The sequence below is a fragment of the Hyperoodon ampullatus genome, assembly GCF_949752795.1.
Source record: "Hyperoodon ampullatus genome assembly, chromosome: 10".
NCBI classification, from domain to species: domain Eukaryota; kingdom Metazoa; phylum Chordata; class Mammalia; order Artiodactyla; family Ziphiidae; genus Hyperoodon; species Hyperoodon ampullatus.
In genome coordinates, this window is record NC_136923.1 from 41,797,680 (window position 1) to 41,818,186 (window position 20,507).

At 56.3% G+C, this 20,507-nt stretch overlaps 2 protein-coding genes across 2 annotated transcripts; one reads left to right on the top strand and one right to left on the bottom strand.

The window, feature by feature from the left end:
• Positions 1-1,728: 1,728 nt before the first annotated feature.
• On the top strand, positions 1,729-6,930 carry LOC307059821 (putative threonine protease PRSS50; the record flags this gene model as incomplete). Its single annotated transcript, XM_079714056.1, is given in 7 exon segments — positions 1,729-1,768; positions 1,839-2,030; positions 3,369-3,531; positions 4,516-4,799; positions 6,038-6,180; positions 6,707-6,857; positions 6,860-6,930. Coding segments are annotated over 7 exon segments (1,044 nt in total).
• A 2,432-nt stretch (positions 6,931-9,362) lies between these two features.
• On the bottom strand, positions 9,363-16,691 carry TMIE (transmembrane inner ear; the record flags this gene model as incomplete). Its single annotated transcript, XM_079713787.1, has 4 exons — positions 9,363-9,540; positions 9,845-9,994; positions 13,277-13,394; positions 16,596-16,691. The coding sequence occupies 4 exons, from the start codon at positions 16,689-16,691 to the stop codon at positions 9,437-9,439; spliced, it is 468 nt and encodes a 155-aa protein (XP_079569913.1). The 3' UTR covers positions 9,363-9,436.
• Between the last annotated feature and the right edge of the window lie 3,816 nt (positions 16,692-20,507).

The window sequence follows — 20,507 nt, forward strand, 5'->3', positions numbered from 1 at the left end:
TCAGGAGAAGTGGAGGCTGGAGGAGCACAGGACATCAGGGCAGAGTACTCTGGGGGAGGGTCCCTTTGTGTCACTGAAGTCATCATCTTTCTTCTTGATTATGGCCAGACCCTTCAAGGCCTCCCCTCCCCCAAGAGGCCTGGCTGTCTTCTCAAGGGGAGCCTCCCTGATAGTCCTCCTTGTGGGCTAGTTTCCTCTTCTGCCAAATGTGGAGCTGGACTTTGTGATCTCACTCCCTGCTTAGTCATCCCAGCATTCCAGCAATCCCCAGGTCCCCAAGCCTCTCCTGGGTCTCTGACCCAACAGTTTTCCCTCAGGCCTTACTGTGAGGGTTGGCCTCTTCCCAAGAAACTCACAATGACCAGACCTCCACTTATGGACCTGGTTCTAGAACGTGTGGGTCTCTCCCAAGCCCTCATATCACCCTAGGAGTTTACAGAACCTGACTGGTTCCTCCTCCCTCCCTGGCAGGGATGGGTGATGATGGGGGGCAGGGAGGGGCAAGGCAGAGTGCCTGCTTAGGGGATTGTGTGAGGTGACTGCACCCTGAGCTCCTGAGCTGCCTTAGTGACCTCCATCATACTCTGAAGAAGAAGGACAGGCGCAATCTAGCCAGTCTGAGAGGGCAGAGCTCTGCCACCCTTGTGGAAGGTAGCATGGGGCCCCCCTCAGACCTGGTAGGCCTCAGGTTCACAGTATCCAGCTACCCTTGCCCTTGGGGTCCAGAGTGTAGTAGGTGTGGTTTGCAGGAGATTGGAGTACTGAATGGCCAGCCCTATTGTCTCTCCCAAGACAGCAGGACCTGGCAAATGTTAGATTGTCCTGGCTTGATTTAACTTTCAAGTTATCTTTTATTAGGCTAGAATTTTCCAACAGCTTTGAACCAAAGCTTCTCATAGGATTTCCCCAGACTACTTTTTAATTGTATTATCCATCTGTGTCACTGAGCCATCAAAATGTTCCCCAAATTCCAACATACCAAGTGGCCTTCTGCTCCCAGAAGGGCCCAATGGTTACTATCCCTCTTTCTCTGTTTATGGAAACCTCACCTGTGTCATCTTTCTAAGCAGATGGATCTGTAAGGGAAGGGCATTTGCTGAATGGCGACAATGCTTAAAATTATGCACTCTTGAAAAATTATTATTGAAAACATTTCAATCTGCTTAATTTCAGTGCCCTGGGGCAAGGCTCCACCGTAATTACCAGGCTGGAGGGCAGGTGGGACCGCTTGGAAATCCCGGATGCCAGCCCCAGGGGTTGGGCCTTCATCTCACCAGGTAGGGATGGAAGTGGGCTGCCGGAGGAGGAGGTGCAAGAACCGGCCGCGGTGAGGTTAAGGGACTCCAGGAAACTGCTGGGCCAGGCCGACTGGGAGACACGGGGTCCCAGGAGGGCAGAGGCGTGGCCAGAAGCCAGGCAGGCCTGAGCACCAGCAAGCCAGACAGAGGGCGGCTGGGACACCAGGAGCACCATAGCGGGGGGGCCACTGGGGGGCGTCGCGCGGACGGGGGTCGGGAGCGCCCGCGCCCACCACACCAAAGAAGCTGCCGCTGGCTGCCAATGGGGGGCGCCGTCGTGGGGCGAGCCCTGGGAGTGGCGTCGCGAGAGGAGCGCCGCGACTTATTCGCTGCTTCTCGGGGATGGAGCTCTGGTATGGGGCGCTAGCCCGCAGGCGCAGCCCCCCGCAGCCCCCGGACTTCCGCCCTTGCCCACCCCGGGCTCCTGCTGATGCTACTGCTGTTACTGCTGCTGCTGCTGCGGCCCAGGGGTGAGCCCCGCCCCCGCCCCTCCTCCCACAGGCCTGGCCTCCACCTCTGATCCTCTGCGTCCTTCCACAGGTTGCTTGGGCGCTGGTGAAGTGCCGGGGGCACTGTCCACGGATGCCCCCGCCGACCTTGGCGCCCCCTGTGCCCCCAGTGCCACCTGTCCCTCGGGCGGACGTCGCTTCCCCTGGCAGGCTGCCACTAGCCAGCCGCCCAGGATCCTGCAGTACTCTGCTTCTAAAGCCGATGAGGATGAGTTCCTTCCCCGTGAGTACTGTGACCTCCACGCAGGAGGAGGGTGCCCAAGCAGCCTTGAGGACCTTAACGGACAGCGGAAGAAGGGGCACGGAGAGTGAGAGGGGACCTTCCTTTTACCAGTGCTTATTGAGCACCTATTGTGGGCCAGGCCTCCCATGCTGTTGAGGTAGGAGGCAAGGAATGTGGGGGGAGCCTGGGGTGTGCTCACGTCCTGCCTCCCTGAATGGTCTATGGGGACAGCGCCTCTCCATCCGGCCCAGTCCCTGATCCAGGCTCCCAGCCAAGGCCTTTGGGGGTCTCCAGCATGGCTTTCAGGGAGTCTTCCCTTGTGTGTCTCGGGGCACACCCACAAGACATTCTCTCCAGCAGTGGCTTCCAAGCATGTTGAAGTAAGACCCACATAAGAAATACTTCTCATCCTGGAACTGAGTGCACAGAATTTAACTGTCACAGAAAGTCACACACAGGACCCAGCTGCACCCTGCTGTGCATGCTACTATTCCCTCTCCTGTGTTAGCCTTTACAGCCGCTGGTGACAGCCCACTTACAGTGATCTCACAATCCTCTAGTCCATTTGGAACACGTAGGAGCGGGACTGCAGTGGTGTTGGATATGTGCATCTTCAGTTTAGAGAACTTTTTCCATAAAAGCTTTTCCAAAGTGGCTGCACCCACTGACCCTCCCTCCAGCAGTGAGTGAGCCGTCTGGGGCCGTGCTCCTCACCAACACTTGTTATCAGGGACATTTAGTTTTGCCTGGCAGGTGGTGGTGAGCAGAACCTCACTGTGATTTAAGTCCACACTTCCCTGAGGACTAATGGGGCTGAAGAGCTTCTGCATTTGTTTGCTATTGGGGTTTCATCCTCAGATGTATGTGTTCATGCACACTACCCATTTTTCTCTTAGGTCACCTGCCTTTCTCTCACTGAATCACAGGAGAAGGATCCTAGAGGAGGGAGAGGGGTCTTCCTTGGCTGAAGTAAGGAAACCAGATGGAAACACAGATGGGTTTGTGAAGGGCCTGGCCAGAGCTGATGTCTGATTGACCAGGACAAAGGAGCTAGTGGTGCACCAGGCTGGTCAGCTGGGAACGCCTTGGGGCCTAAGCTGTGGGACCAGCGAGAGGGATACCTGGGGAGTGCTGAGGCCCTTCTGAGGCTGGAGACCCCAGTCCTCATGTGAACAACATCATTATGTGACGACCAATGAAGAAGGAGAATCATTGGATGGGTGCAGGCCAGCTAGAGAGGTGGGAGATCAGGCTGAGTGGAGGGAGGAGGGAGAGGTGCTGTGGGATGTGGCTGGAAGGGCCCATTCGTTACCAAGCTCCTTTCGTTTTCCTCCTTAGCCTGTGGCTTCTCCTATGAGCGGGACACCACCCTCAGGGATCCGGAGGCCATGGCTCGGCAGTGGCCATGGATGGTCATTGTGTGGGCCAGTGGCACACATATCTGTGCAGGCACCCTCATTGCCTCCGAGTGGGTGCTGACCGTGGCCCACTGCATGATCCAGTGAGTCGGGGCCTAGATGGATAGGTGGAAAGTCATTGGAGCCACCAGGGCCCCAGTCATCTTGCCAGCTGGCCCATCAGTGGCAGACACCATAGTCCTAGCCCCACCTCACCCTAGCTCTGAGCAGGTGGGGGATGAATCCTGCAGATTCCTTTCTGGGAGCTGGGGGTTTCCTCCCCTCACCTGGCCCCCTCCAGTCCTGTGCAGTCATTCCATAGATAGGAAACAGAGGCTTGCAGCCACTGTCTAGGCCTCCCTCCTCCTATCTGCAGAAAGAATGTCCTAATTCTTCTGCTCCACACCCTTTGTTTCACTTACTCATTCCTTCCTTCATTCAACCAACAGCCTTGGCACTCTTTGAAGCCAGGCCTGGCCTGGGCACTGGGGGCAGAAAAGGGCTGCACCACTCCTCTCAGGTTGCTGGGGAAGACAGACAAGAAGATAGATGCTCACAGGGGAGTCTGGTCAGTGTGGGGATGAGAGAGTGGGCATGCCCATGTTCTGGGGCCAGGGAGCGGCCTGAGGGTCACATCTGGCCATGAGGGCTGACCAGTGGAAAAGCGAGCTCCAAGCCTAAGGGACACACTGAGAAAGGAGGCTGGAGGGCAAGGCAGGGCTGATTGCACAAGGTCTCTGTCACTTCCAGGGCCCAGCATGGGATGCTGGACAGAGTCCAGAGTTTGGAACCAGGGAAAACTGGGTCCACGTCCCAGCTCCACACTTCTTAGCTGTGTAGCCTTGAGTCAGTCACTTGAGCCCCATTTCCCTCTCCATAAAATGAAGGGTTGTTGTGAGGACTGGACCACACAGTGTGTGTGCAGAGCCCCATTCACATCTGTTGTGAGGAGTGGGCTCTGGGGCTTGAAGCAGGTGGGTGGCCTACCTGGATTTGCTCAGGGTGCAACAGTGTGGTGGAGGGTAGGGGGTGCAGGCTGGGGTGGGGTTCTTGGAGCTGATGGAGAACTCTCCTCGCTGCTCCCGTAGGAGTGATGTTACCTATTCAGTGCGGGTGGGGAGTCCATGGGTTGACCAGATATCTAAGTCTACTGTCGACGTCCTGGCACAGCATGTCATCGTGAACAGCCATTATCAGTCCCATCAGTACTGGTCCGGGGTCGGCCGGGCCAATGACATTGCCCTCCTTAAGCTTGAGCGGCCACTCAAGTACAACAAGTATGTCTGGCCCATCTGCCTGCCTGGCTTGGACTATGCGCTAAAGGACCATGCCCTCTGCACTGTGACAGGCTGGGGACTCCCCAGGGTTGATGGTAAGTTGGAGCCTCCCCACAGCAGGGTCGGTGGTGTGGGAGAGGACCTGGGTGCAGGCCAGGGTCTACCATGGGCAGATATTTCCGAGACACCTCCCCCAGGGACCCCATCCCCACCCCTGTCAGATTCTCATCTCTGAGGTCTCTTTCCCTTTGAGGGTCTGAGCAGTGAATGTATCATGGCCATTTAGGCCTTAGGGGACCCAGATTGCCCTTGAACCCTCAGACCCAGGCCAGGGTTGTAAATAGGACTTCCTTGAAGGTAGAGGGGGCACAGAGTAGTATCTTACTGTCTGCACACAATCCCAGGGCATCCATGTCTTGAAGCAGAACAGCCAAGGTGAGAGGAGCAGGGTTCTGTGTCTGTAAAAGGCTCCCCAGAAGATCCCATGTGGCTGGCTAAGAGCAATCTTCACCCAGAAGGTGGGAGTCACTGAGGGTCCACTCATGGCTCCCTCCCCCAGGAGTGGCCCTCAATCCCTCATCATCCCAATTTAGGAGCCCAAAGAGCAGGAGTGTTGTCCCAGGGCCGTCCAAGGGACCATTTCCTTATGAGCCCTAGGAATGTCCATTTCCTTCAGGGAACCCCTATTCTTTTCCCACAAGAGAGGCGCCCTTCCCTGTGGCCTCATAGAGCCAGCTTGCCTGAAAGCACCCACAGGGTCTCCAGCCTGGGGTTGGGTGGCTTTTTGTCATGCCTGCCATGGCCTATCTGAGGAATAGCTGGGAATGGTTGGAAGTCACCTGTCCCCTAGGAGCTCAGACTAGGGACAGAGACACAATTGAGAGAGCAGGGAGGAGAGTAAAGAGTGCCTGAGACCCATGGAGGGGAGTCTAGGGAAGCTTAGAGAAGGAAGAGGCCTTTGGGGAAAGCTTGAAGAAAAGGCAGGATTTGGACCTTAGATGGGCCTGCTGGCTTTGGGGATAGAAGGAATGCAAGAGCCAAGATGCTGAGATCAGAATGGACTCAATGGATAGTACTCTGCAGGGTGTGAGACCAGGTCCAACAAGGCCAGATCATGGGTAGCCTGCTCCCAAGGTCTCTATGTCAAGGGGCCCTTGGGAAGCATCAGCTGGAGTGGTGGGTGGCCTATGCCTGGAGAGATCTCCAGAGCTGCTGTGTGGCAAGGAGAAGAGGCTGGAGGAGTGGCGAAGAACAAAGGGAGGATGGACACAAAGCTGGTGGCAGTGGGCAGGAGTGAAACCACCAAGACTGAATGGGGGCCCCTGTCCCACAGGTGTGTGGCCCCAGTTCAGGACCATCCAGGAGAAGGAAGTCACTATCCTGAACAGCATGGAGTGTGAAAGCCTCTACCACAGGTTCTCCAAAATCCCCTCTCTGATTCAGATCATCAACTTCCAGATGATATGTGCAAAGGACGTCAACAGGAACAGTTTTGCTATGTGAGCATCTCTCCCCCTTGCTCACTTGCCTCCAAGGGCACCTGGCCAGGAATGGGGCTGGGGGCACAGGGAAGCCAGGACCTGCGGGGAGGTGAGGAAGGGGATGGGGATGAGCCGGGGTGACTGAGGGGGAAGATAGGAAGATGGGGGAGGGGAGATTTGATGAGGAACGGAGATTGGGAGGAAAGAGATGAAGGTTGGGGTGAGAGAGATGGGGAGAGGGGATGGAGGTTGGAGATGAGGGAGAAGAATGGGAAGTAGTGGGAAGATGGAGGGTGGGTGTTAGAGACGGGGGATGGAGAACTGGCGAGAGAGATGGGAGGTGGAGCCCTTTGAGGAAGGTCTCCTGGGTCAGGACCTCAAGGGCACCCCTCAGCTATGTGACACTCAGGGGCTGTAGGGAAGTTCTGATGTGAGGGTACCCTGCTTCTTCCTGAGCTGTATTAAGTCTCCCTTGGACCACATCTGGCCTCCTTTTTTGTTTCCCCCACCCCTCCCCACAGGAGATAAGTGGTGAGCCCTTGGCCTGTCCTGTGGAGAGCATATGGTACCTGGTGGGAATGGTGAGCTGGGGCCCAGGCTGCAAGAAGAGCAAGGCCCTGCCCATCTACCTACACATCTCCTCCTGCCAGCAGTGGGAACACCTCAATGGGCAGACCTGCCAGCCCCATCCAGGGCCCTGCTCCTGGCACTCCTGCTGCCCCTCAACCTCCTTGCTGTCCTCTGACACTCGTGCCGTTGTCTCTGGGCGCACCCTCCCTTGCCCAGGCCCCTCCTCACCCTCTGTGCCTAGAATGCTACGGGTGCAGCTCTCACAGCCCCACAAGGCAGGGCAGAGACTAGGTGCTCAATTAAATGTTTCTCTTCCCTATGCCTCCTCCTTCCTGGGCCTGCTCCAGTGGGAGATGAGAGAACCAGACAGGGGAGGGATGGGTGACTCCAGGCAGTTTATACTGAAAAGTACAGAGCCCCAGGATCTGCCTCCATCCAAAGGTTCAGGGTGGCTCCCACAGAAGGTGGAGGGAGTGTGTAGGGATGATATTGGGGTCCGATGATGGAGGGTCAGGCTGAAGCTGGAGCTGCCAGGACACAATGTGAGGCTGGGCATAAGGGTGCAGCTGTGTCTGGGCCGGGGAGGTAAGTGTGTTCTCCTTGACTTTGACCCATCTTCTGGCTGGTGGCTAGAACATACCCTGTTAATGCCCTGAAGCACTGTAGTGGACTTTGACCTTCCAGCCCTGTCCCCTGTCTGGAGAGTGGGGCAGATGCCCACTGGGATCAGATATTATCCCCACCATCAGCGGACATGCCTGTCCATAAAGGGCTAGTGGAGGCCCAGGTCAGAGGTCAGGGAGGCAGCTGGCAGGGCAGATGTAGCCCGGGCCTGGACTTACCCCAGGCATTACCAGCTGCTTCTCTGACTTATAGTGGCCCCTGCTCCTCTGCGCTTCTGCTGCCCAGCCAACAGGAGGGCTCTGGCTTGTATGAGTAGAATGATCTTTGCCATAGCCATATGTATGAGAAGCCCATAGGCTGGAGCCCAAGGGCAGAGTCAGGGTTCCCACTTGGTGGTGCAGTGAGTACTCAGCTTCCATAGCAGGGCCTTCTGTAATCTCTCTGCCCCCTCATGGCTCTAAGACCCCATGCTCCTTCCCCCATGTCAGCCTGGTTCCCTCTTGTGTAATAATGGTCCAGATCCAGGTCCAGGTCAGAATCCAGGTTTGACTCCTCTGTGTCCCAAGCACCCACTCATTGAAACCCAGGGTGTGGAGCAGAGGCAAGTGGAGAGCAGGCAGCTTCCTCCCTGGTCCTGCTGCCCTGCCTCAGGGCTAGGCCCCACTGGCTGCAGCTGACCCTCTGCCTCTTGGCCACCACCTCTCCCTCCAGCTCATCCGAATTCAGACTGGGAGAAAAGTCAGGAGAGGGAACGTCAGCCTGGCCTACACCACCTATCACTGATCACTGCATCACCCTCCACGTAAATGCTCCAGGGATGGGGCATCCTGAGGGATCATCTCAGGTCACTCGGGTATGAGAAGGCACTCAGCTTTATTTACAAATCTCTGCAGGCTGCAGAGGCAGCGTGAGCTTTGCCAGCAGCTCCCCCTGGCTCGGAAATCTCCGGTGTCTCCTTAGTCTCCAGGCCCAGGTCTGAGTACCTCAGTTGATGTTTGCTGCCATCTAGAAACCCCTCTCTGCATCTCCCCTCCCCAAGGATTCACTCCCCAGGTCAAGTTTGAGCCTTCACCTTCTGGCTAGCAGTGCTTCTTTTAGGCACCGTTGTTAAGAATGGAAGAGGAAGCTCTGTGCTGTTATATTCAGCACGTGGAAGGCTGGTTGCTGCCTCAATCCCTAACTGCCCCCTGCGGTGATCTCCTGGGGCCCTGACACCTGCTACCACAGCTGAGCCTAGAAAGGGCCAGCAGAAATACCCTAAGTCCCCCTTGGCTCCTCAAATTTTCCCTGGATTCCCAAGATGGGGCCCTTCTCTCTCTGGCCCATTGGCCTCAGCCTTCTGCACCCCTGCAGCCCCTAGCCCTGAGCCCATGGGCCTCATGCTAGGCCCTCCAGCAGCCTCAGCTGCATCACAGCGTGTAAGACAAGTGTACCCATTGCTTAGAGCTTGGTATCTGCTATGCTGGGGGTTCCGCTTCTGGTCTCCCTCTGCTCACTGCCCTGGGCCAGAACCCCTGCCAGGCTTGGGGCAGCCCCCTCACCACTTAGCTGCTATCCAGCTAAGTCTGAGAACCTTCTGCTGCCCCTGCTTCCCCCAGTGACCCTCTCCCTCCTCATGGCCAGCCTGGTGTGGCCTCACATCTATCCCATCCAGGTCAGCCACCCCCTTCCAGAAGGAAACCCACATCCCATTACCCCTTTAGCCACTGCTGTTCGTGGCAGAAGAGGGGACAGAGGCATGTCTGGGTGGGTAGAGGCCACTTTGGATCTACAGAGGGACAGTGGCCCAAGACCACCTCTGCTGAGCGACCACGTGGATGGCGTGAAAGGAGTGGAGTCCAGGCTGGGAGGCAGCACACCTGGTGCAGTCATATCCTTGCCCCAGTAGGCTCTAGGACAGGGTCCTGGGCCTCAGCAACCCCCTCTGAGCAGGGAGAGGGTGTTCTGCAACCTCTATGGTCCATGTATGAGCTTGGAGTCTAAGATGTCTGGACTCTGGCCAGGACTATGAGCCCCAGGGCCGGCTAGCCCCAGCCTCCACCTCCAGGAAGCTCTCCTCATTTCTCTTCTTTCTTCTTCTTGGCCTCATTCTTCTCATCCTCCTCTACCTTGATGGCCACTGTATCCACACTGTCCTTCTTCTTCTTCTTCTTCTTATCGTCTGTGGAGCAGAGGAAAAAGGGTGCAACATGAGTGAGACAGGGTCCTAGGGCCTGCACCACAGCCTCCCAGTCCAGCCCTTCATTCCTTCTTCCTTCCAATCCTCTCCTACCTGCAGAATAGCTCCTTGTTTTCCCTGCCTCACTCTGACCCATTTCTTTGCTCTGGTCTCCAGAAACATGGCTGGATCCCCTCCCTGAACCAGGTGGAGGGGAGGAATAGGGCAACTCTGGGTGGCAGGATTGAGGAACTGGCCAGCGTGGCAGGGTCAGAGGGTGGCGGGGCTGGGGGCCAGGCCTGCTCACCTCCAGGGATTTCTGTGAGCTCATTGAGGGGTGGCACAGTCTCTAGTTTGTCCGTGTACATCTTGGCTGCCTTTCGCTGTAGGTACCGGGCTTCAATCTCCTTCCGGGTCCGTGGCACGCGGCAGTTGAAGACACAGCAAAGAGTGATAACTACGGGGAGGACAGAGCAGGCTTGGCAAGAGCCAGAGCTCAGACACCCCAGGAATGGTTCCCAAATTTCAGGCCTGTCTCCGTCTACCTATGTGTGTCCTACCCAAGAGACCCTCTCAGGAGGCTCCACATTTTGACAAAACCCCTGTGGGATCTGGGATTTTCAAAATATCTTTCCTGAGCCGGGCTGGCTTCACATAGTAGGCCCACTTTCAGGAGGGCCTTGTGCTTGGTTTGTTATTCTGCTGTCACTTTCTTGAAATTCTTAATAATTTTTGAACAGAGGGGCTCACAATTTCATTTTGCACTGGCCCCGTATATTGTGTTACCAGTCCTGGTTCTGGGGGGTCTTTCTGACTAGACTGAGAGGTCCTGGAGGGCAGGCAGTGGGCTGGACCATGACTCAAGCTACAGCCTCCTGGAGGATGTCCTGTGCTTCTAACTCAGACCTCTGGGCTCCTGTGCATCCTAGTTTCTCCTCCCCAGGCTTCTGAGAGCACCTCAGACCCTGGAGGACATGGCTGCATCCTCCTCAACCTCCCTGAGGACAAGCCAGGGCTGCTCCTGGCTGTGAGAGCATGAAAGAGGGCACAGACCTTGCCCCGGCGTGTTCACCTCAGACAGAGTTATTCCAGGAGTGGTTTTCTGGCTCAGGGCAGCTGTGCCCACGCAAGCTGGGCCAGGACATGGAGCTGGCCTGTCTAGGGATGGGCAGGGCAGGGCTGCCAGGACCCGGCTGGACTGAGTTTATTTTTCTAAGGCCCCTACAGTCTGACCACCTTGGCCCCAGCCTCAGGGGAGGGGATGGAGCTGCTTCCTATTATAAATCAGATGACCAGACATAACTTCCTGACAGACTCCTAGGGGCAGGAGGGCCAGGCAGGACGAGTCAGGCCTATTTTGGGGAAGGTGTATCAGACCCATGTGGCCTGGGCTGGAGCACCCCTTGAGGTCATGTTGTGTAACCCCTTCAGCCAATGTTGTGGTCCCACTGAGTCTCCCCCAGACTCACAGAATGAAAGAAAACGAATGAGATGGTTTCAAAGCATTTGTGGCTGAGGACAGGACTGGGCTCCTGAATAAATGGATGGGGTGTCAACAGCATCCAGGAACACATGGTGGCGGGTTAGTTGTGCAAGGGTCCCAGCAGTAGGTCTGCCTTTCTTACCCAAAGAACTGGGTTCTGGTCCTCTCCAGACCCCTGTATGCCAGAGGTCCAAGGTTGGACCTCCACCCTACTGGCTTGGACCACCTCTTCCAGCTACCCCACCAGGTGCCTCCTCAGGACCATGCCCATGCTCTCTGCAAAGGCTGGAGGCCTGGGCTTTAAAGGGAGCTCAGCCACAGCTTTTGGCAGTCAGAGCAGGACTCAAGCACCGCCCCTCACTCCAGGCCTGCCCCACCCAGCCTGGCCTGTTTGCTTCTCTTCAAAGAGGAGAGAAAATTCCTTGGATCGAGTTCCAGGCCCAGGCAGGGGCTTGGGATAGGAGTCCCCAGGCTGGAGGGGACCCCGAACAGGTACCCCATCCAACTCCAGCTCTCTCCACAAGGTTCTGGGGGTGATGCTCCACAAACAGCTGTACCACCTAGGCCCAAGCAGACAGGGAAGTGGGAAAGATGTTTCCTCCCCAGGAGATAGCGTTTCCTACTCCCTAGAGCCCTGCATAGAGGGTAACAAATGCTAACCTATTGCTCAGAGGCCTTTGGGACTATCCCTTACCTTTCTCTAGGAAATGGGTTTAGGAGTGGAAGTCAGTCTGTGTGGTTGAGGTCCAAGTGCCTTTTGGGGCCTGACACTGCAACTTTCCTATGTGGCCCCAGGTACTTCTACCATCTAGGGCCAAGCAGAGCCCTGGAGAAACCATTGTGTGCCTTGAGGCCCCATGGTGCCCTTATCCCTGCTTCTTGGGGTACCCCAGAGCTGCTTCTTGGACCTGCACCCTGGATTGCTCCTGTGGCCCCTGCAGGGCAGATACCTCCCCCAACCCTACCTCTTGGTACTGGGGGTTATTCTCCTCTCTGGACGCCTGAGCTGGGGCTGCAGCCGCAGCTGTTTTTCTGTGGGGCCTCCACTCAGAAGCCTGACTGATCATTGGCCTTGGCTAGGAACAAAATGCAGGCTCTTGCTCAGATCTTGCTCCCACTCCAGCCGGGAAGACATGGGGGCGTGGAAGGGCACTTCTGGTGCCAGGAGAAGCACATGCAAATTAGAGGTCCTTGTCTCCCCTGGAGCCTCCGCATCTGGATGGGCCCTTGTGATCAGCCCTGCCCCCAGGATAGCTCCAGCTAGAACTTAAATGCTCCTTTAGCCCCTGACCCGGGGGCACTCAGTAAATGTCTTATAGGGGTTATCTGAGACCTGTGTGGAGGCCATTTCCTTGCACCTCTGCCCACACTCTGGTACACTCAGGTACACTCTGCCTGTAATACCTTTCCAGCTGCCTAACACAAAGCCACTCATCCATCCTACCGATCTGCAGCTTGGAGGACCCCTCCTCCATGAACCCTTTGCTGGGGGAGTGTGTTTTCTTTCTCTTTACTGCCTGTGCCCCACTCCTCCCTTTGGCCTGTAGGAACCTCTGTCAGACTCTGCTTTGTACCCTGGCGGCCTCTGCCATCCAGTCGGCATTTCTCGGCCCCCTTTTCCCCAACTCCAGACCCCAACTCTGGAAGGACAACTGAAGGGAGCATGCCAAACCGGCTTCTGTTGTGACTTCGCATCAAGCAACTCCCAGGTCCAAGAGAGGAAGGGGTCTCCTGCTTTTGACTGAGGTGGGTGTGAGTCATTCCAGGGAAGTGGTATTTGACAATGCAGGGTTTGCAGCCTGGGAGCCACATTTGCTGGGCGTCTGGGGAGCCTTTGGGCTGAGCTGCAGCCAAGGGTGGCCTTGCTGGGGCCCCTGGGTGTGGGTGTTTTAAGCTGGCAAAACTGCAGAAAAAGCATGAGGAGGCCAACGATAGGGAAAAATGACACGTCTTCGTCCTGGTTCAGTGGAGTCCCCTGTAATTACCATAATTGCCATGTGGCTGCATCGCCGGTCGGGCAGAATACTTCAGGTCACCACCAGCCTGTCAGCCCTCCACAGGGACTTTGTGTGGATCAGGAGGTGCCAGAAACCACAGCGGGCCTCCTGTGGGCGCCTGGCCTGCCTGCACTGCCCGGAATTGCTGCTCTGAGCCTCTGGGGGTGGAGCGGGGGGGTGGGGGGTGATGAGGTGGTGCCGGGCTCCCACTGTGTTGTGGCACTGGCAGGGGGCGGTGATGGGGGGAGCAGCTACTCACTGATGGACAACACGAAGAGCGAGAAGATGCCCACCACGTGCCACAGGCGCATATCCCAGAACACCACCGTCTCCTTGGTCAGCGGGGGCGGCTTGGGCTTGGGTGGGGCCGTGCTGGGCTGTGGGTTAGGAGAGAGTGGAATGAGCCAGGCAGAGGCCAGGGGCTGGGACGGGGCCGAGAGAGGCCCAGGTCTCAGCAATCACTCAGTCCAAACATTTCAGAATCTCCTAGAATCAAGTGTCTTAGACATTCATAAACAATGCCTCAGACCTTGGGAAGTTCCAGATTTAGAACGGGAAGAGGGTAAGGCCCCAGAACCATGGAGCTGGGAACTTGGAGTGCAAGGGTGGTTGATGCTTGAGGAAACCAAAGCCCAAGGGGAAAAGGTGGATGGCTTGTTCCAATCAGGTTCAAGGCTCCTTCTCTCCTCCTGCTCCAGCCCTGGGCTCCTCCACACAGGCAGACGGGGTCTCAGGACCAAGGCCAGAGACAAGGCGAGTCCTGTCCTGTGGGACTTTGTTCACATGTACCTCCAGTGTGGGGTGCGGTGTGGAACTGGAGTCAGGGCCCCGTGACTCTGTTACTTGACCAGGACTCCCACCAGGTGGCCTCAGCAGTCACCTGTCCTACCTGAGTCACCGCCTCTGACCAGAAGGCTGGGCCAGAATCCTCACAAAACGGGTCTAGATAATTTGTCTGAAATGCAGTAGCGACACCTGGAGGCCAAAAGCTGTAAGCACGGCTGGAGCAATCGTGAGCAGAGCACAGCGCACCACTTCCCACCTTCCCAGTAGGACACCACCCTGTCCTGGGGGTCTGAGGGGACATGGCCCTGCTCTGGTGGGTGGGAGCAAGACCTATCCCTGATCTGTGGGGCTGAGAGGGATATGACCCTATCTCTGTCACCAAGTTTGGCTGAGGGGTGTGGATGGGGGTTAGTACTTGGAGGGAGAGGGGATCCTGGGGCATCTGTGCAGTGCCTTGTCCCCTGATTAACCAAATAAGGACAGACATGAGGAGTCTCTTCCAGCTCTCTGGGAAGGAAAAGCAACCCACAGCTCAACCATCTGTCCAGTCTTTCCTCTGGTCCCTAAGCATGGATGGGGCACCTACCAAAAGCCAGGTACTTCTTCATCCAATGGACACCACCCTTCAGCATGTATTGGGGACACTTGGAGAGGATCAGCAACCTGTCCCAGGTAACCCAGAGGATCTGTGTGCCCAGGAGTGGTATATGATTCCTGGCTTTTTTCTCTTAACCAAGGCAGACTGGGGTAGGAGACTTCTTTTCTCTAGGCCTCGGTTTCTCCATCTGTTAACTTGAGTGGGATGGTTCCAGTGGTCTCTGGGAAGCTCTCTACACAACCTGAGTGGTAAAACTGACAAGATATCCTTCCTTAGCATCATCCCAGGGCCCTGGACCCATTTGCGGGCTCAGACACATGTCTGTGGGGTCTGGCCCATGTGTGTGGGGTTGGGGCACACATATGGGGTTAGGGCTGGGCACTGTGGGTATAGAGCACGTGAGGTTGGATACACATGCATATGGTTGGGCACCCATCTGTAGAGTCAGGGCCAAGGTCTGGGCAGTGGCAGGGTTCCCTGAAACTAAAGCTCAGTGGGTTGGCCTAGTTGGGTTGTATAACTGGAAGATTCTGAGGGCCACGGTAAAGATCTCAGATTCAGAGCCTGGGCAGCCAAGAGCTCACTTCTTACACATTCTTGTTCCAGCTTTGTTCAAGACACCCTGATAGGGGTCTTGGGTAGAGGGAAACAGGTAACAGTCGGGCATCTCCTTGTGGGCACTGCTGGGGGTCTGAACGCAAGCTTGGAGTCCTGGCCTCCATCAGAACCTCACAGGCTGATGGAGGGTGATGCCTGTGGGTGGGGTGGGTGGTGTCATGGACCCCAGCCCTGCACATCTTTCTGGTGCTTCCCTGGATCGCCTGGACTCAGCCAGGCCCTCGTTCAGGCTGTAGGCAGATGGCAGGCAGATGGACTTGAAATGCAGTTTCCCTTGATGGGCTGGGAGAAGATGTTTTCCTGGGGGCTGAGGGAAGAATCCTTGGCTCAGAAGTGAGTTGACCCCCATGCTCAGGCTTCTCCTACACCCAGACCAGCTCAGTTTCTGTGCCTGAGGCCTCAGGGCAGCTGGTGAGGGGACCAAGTACACTCCATGGGGCTCAAGCCAGCCTGGCTCCCCTTACAGGGACACTAGAGCTGACATCTGACTCCAGCCCAGCCTTCTGATCACACCCCCTGGTCAGCAGCAGGAACAGGGGGTGCAGGGCTCTGTCTCCATGTACCTCAGACCCACCAGTTCAGGGCTGTGTCCCCTCAGACCCCACGGATAAGGCCCTGTCCTCCCTCTCCCATCTTGTCCCCCAGCACCTGCCCCTTGAGGGCTCTCCTGGATGCTTGGCTGTCTCTTACACTTCTGTTTCCCTGCTGTCTCCACTCTGCCACTGCCTACAAGGCTCCGACCCCACTCCTCCCTTGTCCTGCCTCTTGGGCCTTCTCCCTCCAGCCTAATGCTCCAGAATTTTGGGTCTGGTCAGCCTCTTTGACTCCCCTTCCTGGCTCAGCAGGAATGGGGTACAGAGGGGCCTGCAGATGGCCCCCACTCTTCCCTCCCTGGCCCAGCCAGGCTCCTGGCCAACCCCCCAGCCATCCTCTTCACCTCTTCCTGGGCAATCTTAGCAGCCCTTACAGTCCTCCCAACTGTGTGCCCTCTTCTGATTTATTCTCCTTCCAAACCGGGACTCATGACTCTTGCCCGCTCAGAAACGTTTGCTAGCTCCCAGTTATCACCAGGAGCAATTAAGACCCTGAGTCCTTGGGCCCTGCCCTGCTTGCCCCTCCCCTCCAGGGCCTAGTGTGCAGCATGGAGTCTAACTCAACACATGGCTGCTCTAGGAAGGGTGTCCTCACCCTCCTGCCTCCCACCCACCACCTTCGACCTCACTAGACCAAAGATTAGAATATAGGGGCTGAGTGTCCCCCATCAGACACTCGCTGATGCCCGGCTGTATCTCCAATCAGACCGGGAATCCCTCAGGTCAGGGTGAGTCTCCCCCGTCAGAATAATGTTCCTGAAATCAGAGGCTGTGCCTTCCCATCCGACCAAGGACACTAAGATTGGAGGCTGGGTCTCCTCCACAGCCTGGAAGCACTTGGGATAGAGCTGTGTCTCCCCATTAAGTGAGGTCCTCTAGGGCAAGAGGAAGGGAAAAACCAGCTCCTGGTCAGAAAGGCGCCCCCAACCCTCTGCCTGGAGGGTGACAGCCACCCCGAGCCCCTCCGCGCCGCCCCGCCTCACCTCCACCAGCTGCCCGGCGACCCCCGCGAGGCAAACCCCCAGGGCGGCGCCGCCCAGCGCCCAGAGCGGCCCCGCGCCTAGCCGCTGACCCGCCATCTTCGCGCGCTCCGCGCAGCTCGGCAGCAGGTCAGGGGAGCCGAGGGATGCCTGCCGGGCCGCCTTGGCCCGGTGACTGCCCCCTGGCCAGCCGGCGCTCGGCGGTGGCGATCTGGTCGCAGGCAGGCTGCGAGTGGGCATCATTTATTCATTGTCGGTGTCTGGTTCCTGTGCTGCCCGCTCCCGCACCACTCTGGGTGGAGGGCCCGCCCCTCTCCGGAGATCACACTCCAGACTCCGCACTCCCCTAACCCGACCGAGACCGACATAGGGCCGGGAGTGGGTGGGAGGGAGGACAGGCTGGGGTCAGGTCCTTGAACAACAGGTCCCACCTTCCCTTCCCCACTCCGGCCTCAGTTTATTCATTTGGGACAAAAGGGAGGGGCTGGAATCTGCTGATCTAGGAGGCCCTTCCCATTCTGACGTTCTGAATTTGAAAAACTGTAGTGGACCGGATTGGGGGGGTTGGGAATGGCATGGCAGGCAGGTTGCCATGGTGACAGCTGCTCGGGGATGTCCTGGGCTTTCTGGGCTGGCTTCCTGCCCAGAGGCAGCTCTGGTCACCCTGGACACCGGATCAGGGGGGAGGGAGAGGGGGAACAGGGGATGGCATGGTCACAGTAGCCAGCTGCGGGTGTGATGGAAGGTTCCTGAAGGAGCCAGCATCTGTGACCCCACAGGACAGGGTGGGCTCCCCCTGGAAGGGCTGGAGGACCATGTTCTGTTTCTGATTGATCCTCAGCCTCTGCCCCAGCCTGAGCTCTGACTCTCACTCCAGTCTGAGCCATGACCCTGACCTCACACTGAACCTGGCCCACACTGCACTCTGGTCCTGACCTCAGAGTGAGCCTTGACAACCCAGGGACTGAGGGAGGGAGGCTCGGAGGAGCTGTGGAGACCTGGGGAGGACTTTGGAAGAGGAGTGGGGAGGCCTGCAATAGGGAGACTCCTCTGATCCATCCTCCCCCTCTCTCCTTTCCTTCCTTCCTTCCATTATTATTAATCTGAGAAGCAGCCCAGGTGTTGGACCCCTGCATTCCTCATCACCAAGGGCACCAGTGGAGACCTGTGCAGGCTGGGGTGCTTTGGGCCTTGGGCCTCCCCTCAGAACTGGGGACCCTGTAGATCTAGAGTCTTTTGCGGCTCCTGCCTGGCGGTGCCATAGATGGGCAAAAGGACCAAGGCAGGCTGCAGCAGAGAGCAGAGGGCCAGCTGTGGATACCTACAGGCGTCAGGGCTAGGAGATGACAGGGCAGGCAGGAAAATGAGAAAACCACTGGCAAAGGACAGCTGGTCCATCGAGAAGACCCTTGACAGTGGGTAGAAAAGTCTGGGGACTGGGTGGGCTGGGCCACCCCACACTCCCCAGGCTTGCCCTCGTCAGGCAAACAAGAATTTCACTGAAGCCCAAATCACTTGCTGCAGCTCTCTGCCCACCATTTCTTCAAGCCATCTGTTATGAAAGCCACACTGACCAGCCAGGGAGGTCACCCTTGGGACAATGGGGTCAGAGAAGCCTTGGCTGGACTGGGCTGAGGTTAGTGAGCCTGACAGTGGCCTTGAGTAAACCATTACTCCTCTCTGCTTTGATGTCCTCATCTATGGAATGGAGAGGGCAAGACTCTCATCACAGGGCTGATGGGAGGATTATATGATCTAACAATTATGGGAGTGATGAGTACAAGCTGGCTCTCCTTGATGGGACAGCTCAGCCCGGGAGGGGAGGGTGTCATTGCTTCTTTCCATCCAAAAGGTAGGGAAAGCCCAGTGAAGAAATCTGAAAGGGAATACAATCATGTGGGTCCCCAGTGTCCCTTGATATGGCCTCTGCTCCAAGTGGGCTTTACCTCTCAGCAGGCTGTTGAACACAGCTGAAATCTCACTGTATGCTATTTATCATATACCTTTTTCCCAGAACAACATCCTAGATCCCCACATGCCCCAAACACAGTGTCAATACTGTCATGCAGGCTTTGGAGTCAAACTGACTTAAAATAACAAGATGGCCCAAAAGGCTTAGTGCAGTTTTAAGCTTTAATAACCTCAGAAGTATAAAGCTGCAAACTTACAAGAGACACCATTTGAAAGTTTAATTATTTAAATTTCCTTTTTTGCCCTTTGAAGATGGCAAAACTTGACAGAAAAAAATTAAAGTTATCCAAAATTCACGATGAAATTAGCATAAAGAAAATATAAGGAATGAAACTTTCAAATTACGTTTCTTGTAAATTTGTACTTTTATACTTTATAACTTCTGAAGTTATTAAAGCTGAAAGTGAAGACTTATGGGTCATGGTCACATTGACAGCTGTGAGCTCTCAGTGGGCTACTGAACCTCTCCAAGCTTCAATCCCTCATCTCTAAAATGGGTATAACTACAGTATCATGGCACCTGCACATTACAAGCCTTCAGTAAATGCAAGTCGTTATGATTATTGCTGTCACTGTTGTTAAAGGCAGTGTGAAATTACATTGTATAAAACCCAACTATACTTTGTTCAATCAATTCCTTATTCTCGAATATTTGCATGTTTCCAGTTTTCCAGTGTTAAACACCATAGTGAGAGGGACATCCTGGAAGCTAAAGCCTTTTCCACCTTTTTATTCCTCCCCCCATTTACTTGTAAAGAATTGAGGCCCAGAGAGGGGTTGTGTCCTACCTAAGGTCACTCAGGAACTGGGGCCTCAAACTCAGTTTTCAGCTCCTAACCCAGAGCTCTGCTCACTGTCCAGTACTGTTTCTACTTCTTATGAGGGTCCCCATATATTCCTGCACCCCACTCCCAGTTGGGCCCATCAGGTCTGGGGTGGCGGAGCTCTGGACCCCCATGCTCTCCAGCCTGGCTTCCCTGGAAGATAGTGTTCCCTCCATGCATGGTGGCATGAATGCTGGCCTGCAGAATCCTGTTTGTCCCTTGTGTATTATTTTTAGCTCCTATGGGTTTCCTGTAGGGATCCAGTCCAGGCTCCAGGGCCTCTGGGTTGGAAGCTGTGGGCAGAGTCATTTGGCAGGGGCCAGGGGACCATGTGGACATTCTCTTCTGGAGCCTGAAACCCCAGAGCTCAAGGTTCAGCTCTGGGGAAGCAGGGGGGTAGGGAGCGAGGATCCCCCTAGTCACAGAGCCAGGCTGAGATCCAGTGCATCTTGGACTCAGCCTGGGCTGGGGGTGGGGGCTGGGTGGCCTAGGCCTGTGACACAGTGGCTGGGGCCTGTTGGGAGCTGGCAGTCTCTGACCTTGTTGGCCTCGGGCCTGGCCCAGAATAGCTCTGGGGCTGAGCTGGGCCTGGATGAGACCTGTGTGTTCATCAGCATGCGTTTATGTCCCAGGGCACTCAAGTACGTGGGAATACACATGCACTCCGCACTGGCCTCTCTGCATGCCTGGGTCTCTCAGTGCGCATTCCATGGAGCAGTGTGTGAGTCTGCACACGTGCACATGTACAGAGCTGCCACCCAAGTTATGCAATATGGAGGCCCTGCCAGTGGGTTCAATAGCAGATGGGTCCGTGTGACACAGGTAAGTGTACACACCACCACATTCCCGTGACTGTGGAGTCATGTATGTGTGCAGGGGGTGTAGGAGAGGTGCAGGTGGGTGTGTGCACATCTGTGGTGGGGTTGTAAGGGCCCTGGGCTGTACTGCAGGGGGCCAAGGGTCTTTTGGGCACTACCGGGCACTACAAATTACCAACAACGCTGGGAGAGAGGCTGGGCAGGTCTTGCCCCATTTATCAGGTGTAAAACTGGGCTTGGCAATGGCTGTGACGCTACCCAGTGAGTGGGGAATGAGTGAGGGAAGACCAGCCCCCAGCCTT